General features: G+C 32.6%; 1 protein-coding gene across 1 annotated transcript in view; it reads left to right on the forward strand.

The window, feature by feature from the left end:
* Nucleotides 1-599, forward strand: part of CEP152 (centrosomal protein 152) — a 90,653-nt gene that overhangs the window by 51,633 nt on the left and 38,421 nt on the right. The window contains 1 exon segment of the mRNA XM_007455553.1: nt 1-64. This exon segment is cut by the window's left edge and continues 11 nt beyond it. Coding sequence (XP_007455615.1) covers nt 1-64 — 64 coding nt within the window.

The raw sequence follows: 599 nt of genomic DNA on the forward strand, positions 1-599 counted from the left end.
GATTGTCAAAGATGATATTCTGCGACTTAAAAGTGAAATTCAGGTTTTACAGCAACAAAATCAGGTGATTAAAAAACTTTCCTCTATTTCGTGAGAATTCTCATGACCTCATTCAAAGGACTTTTCAAAAATACAGAGGCAATATGAGTTAGTGGACAAGTATATCAGCAGGTGATTAAGGATTCCAGTTATTTCCTTTTACTGCTGGTCATGAGGTAGTATTTTCATCAGAAGGTAAGTTAGTATAATTCCAGTTTTCTGGAATTCCTCTAATTTTCTAGGAATTCAGTATTTCTCTAATAGCATGGCTAATAGAGGTATTCTTTCCTCCTTAGGCAGCCCTTGACCAGAAAGTAAAACCGTGCTTATTTATATGGTTGGGAAGATTATCGTATTCTAAGATTTATCATAAAGCATCAGTTAACCAATACTTCTCTGGTTGAATGTTTTCATACATTTCAAAATAAATACAGAATTTTAACCTTTACTCCTATCGGAAAGCTACTTGACAAATAAATGAATCTACACTCTTACAAGGCATGAAGAGACTTTTATAGAATTATGAAAAACGATATTATGTCAAATAATGTTATAGGGAA

Source organism: Lipotes vexillifer, unplaced genomic scaffold (genome assembly GCF_000442215.2).
Source record: "Lipotes vexillifer unplaced genomic scaffold, Lipotes_vexillifer_v1.1 scaffold24, whole genome shotgun sequence".
NCBI lineage: Eukaryota > Metazoa > Chordata > Mammalia > Artiodactyla > Lipotidae > Lipotes > Lipotes vexillifer.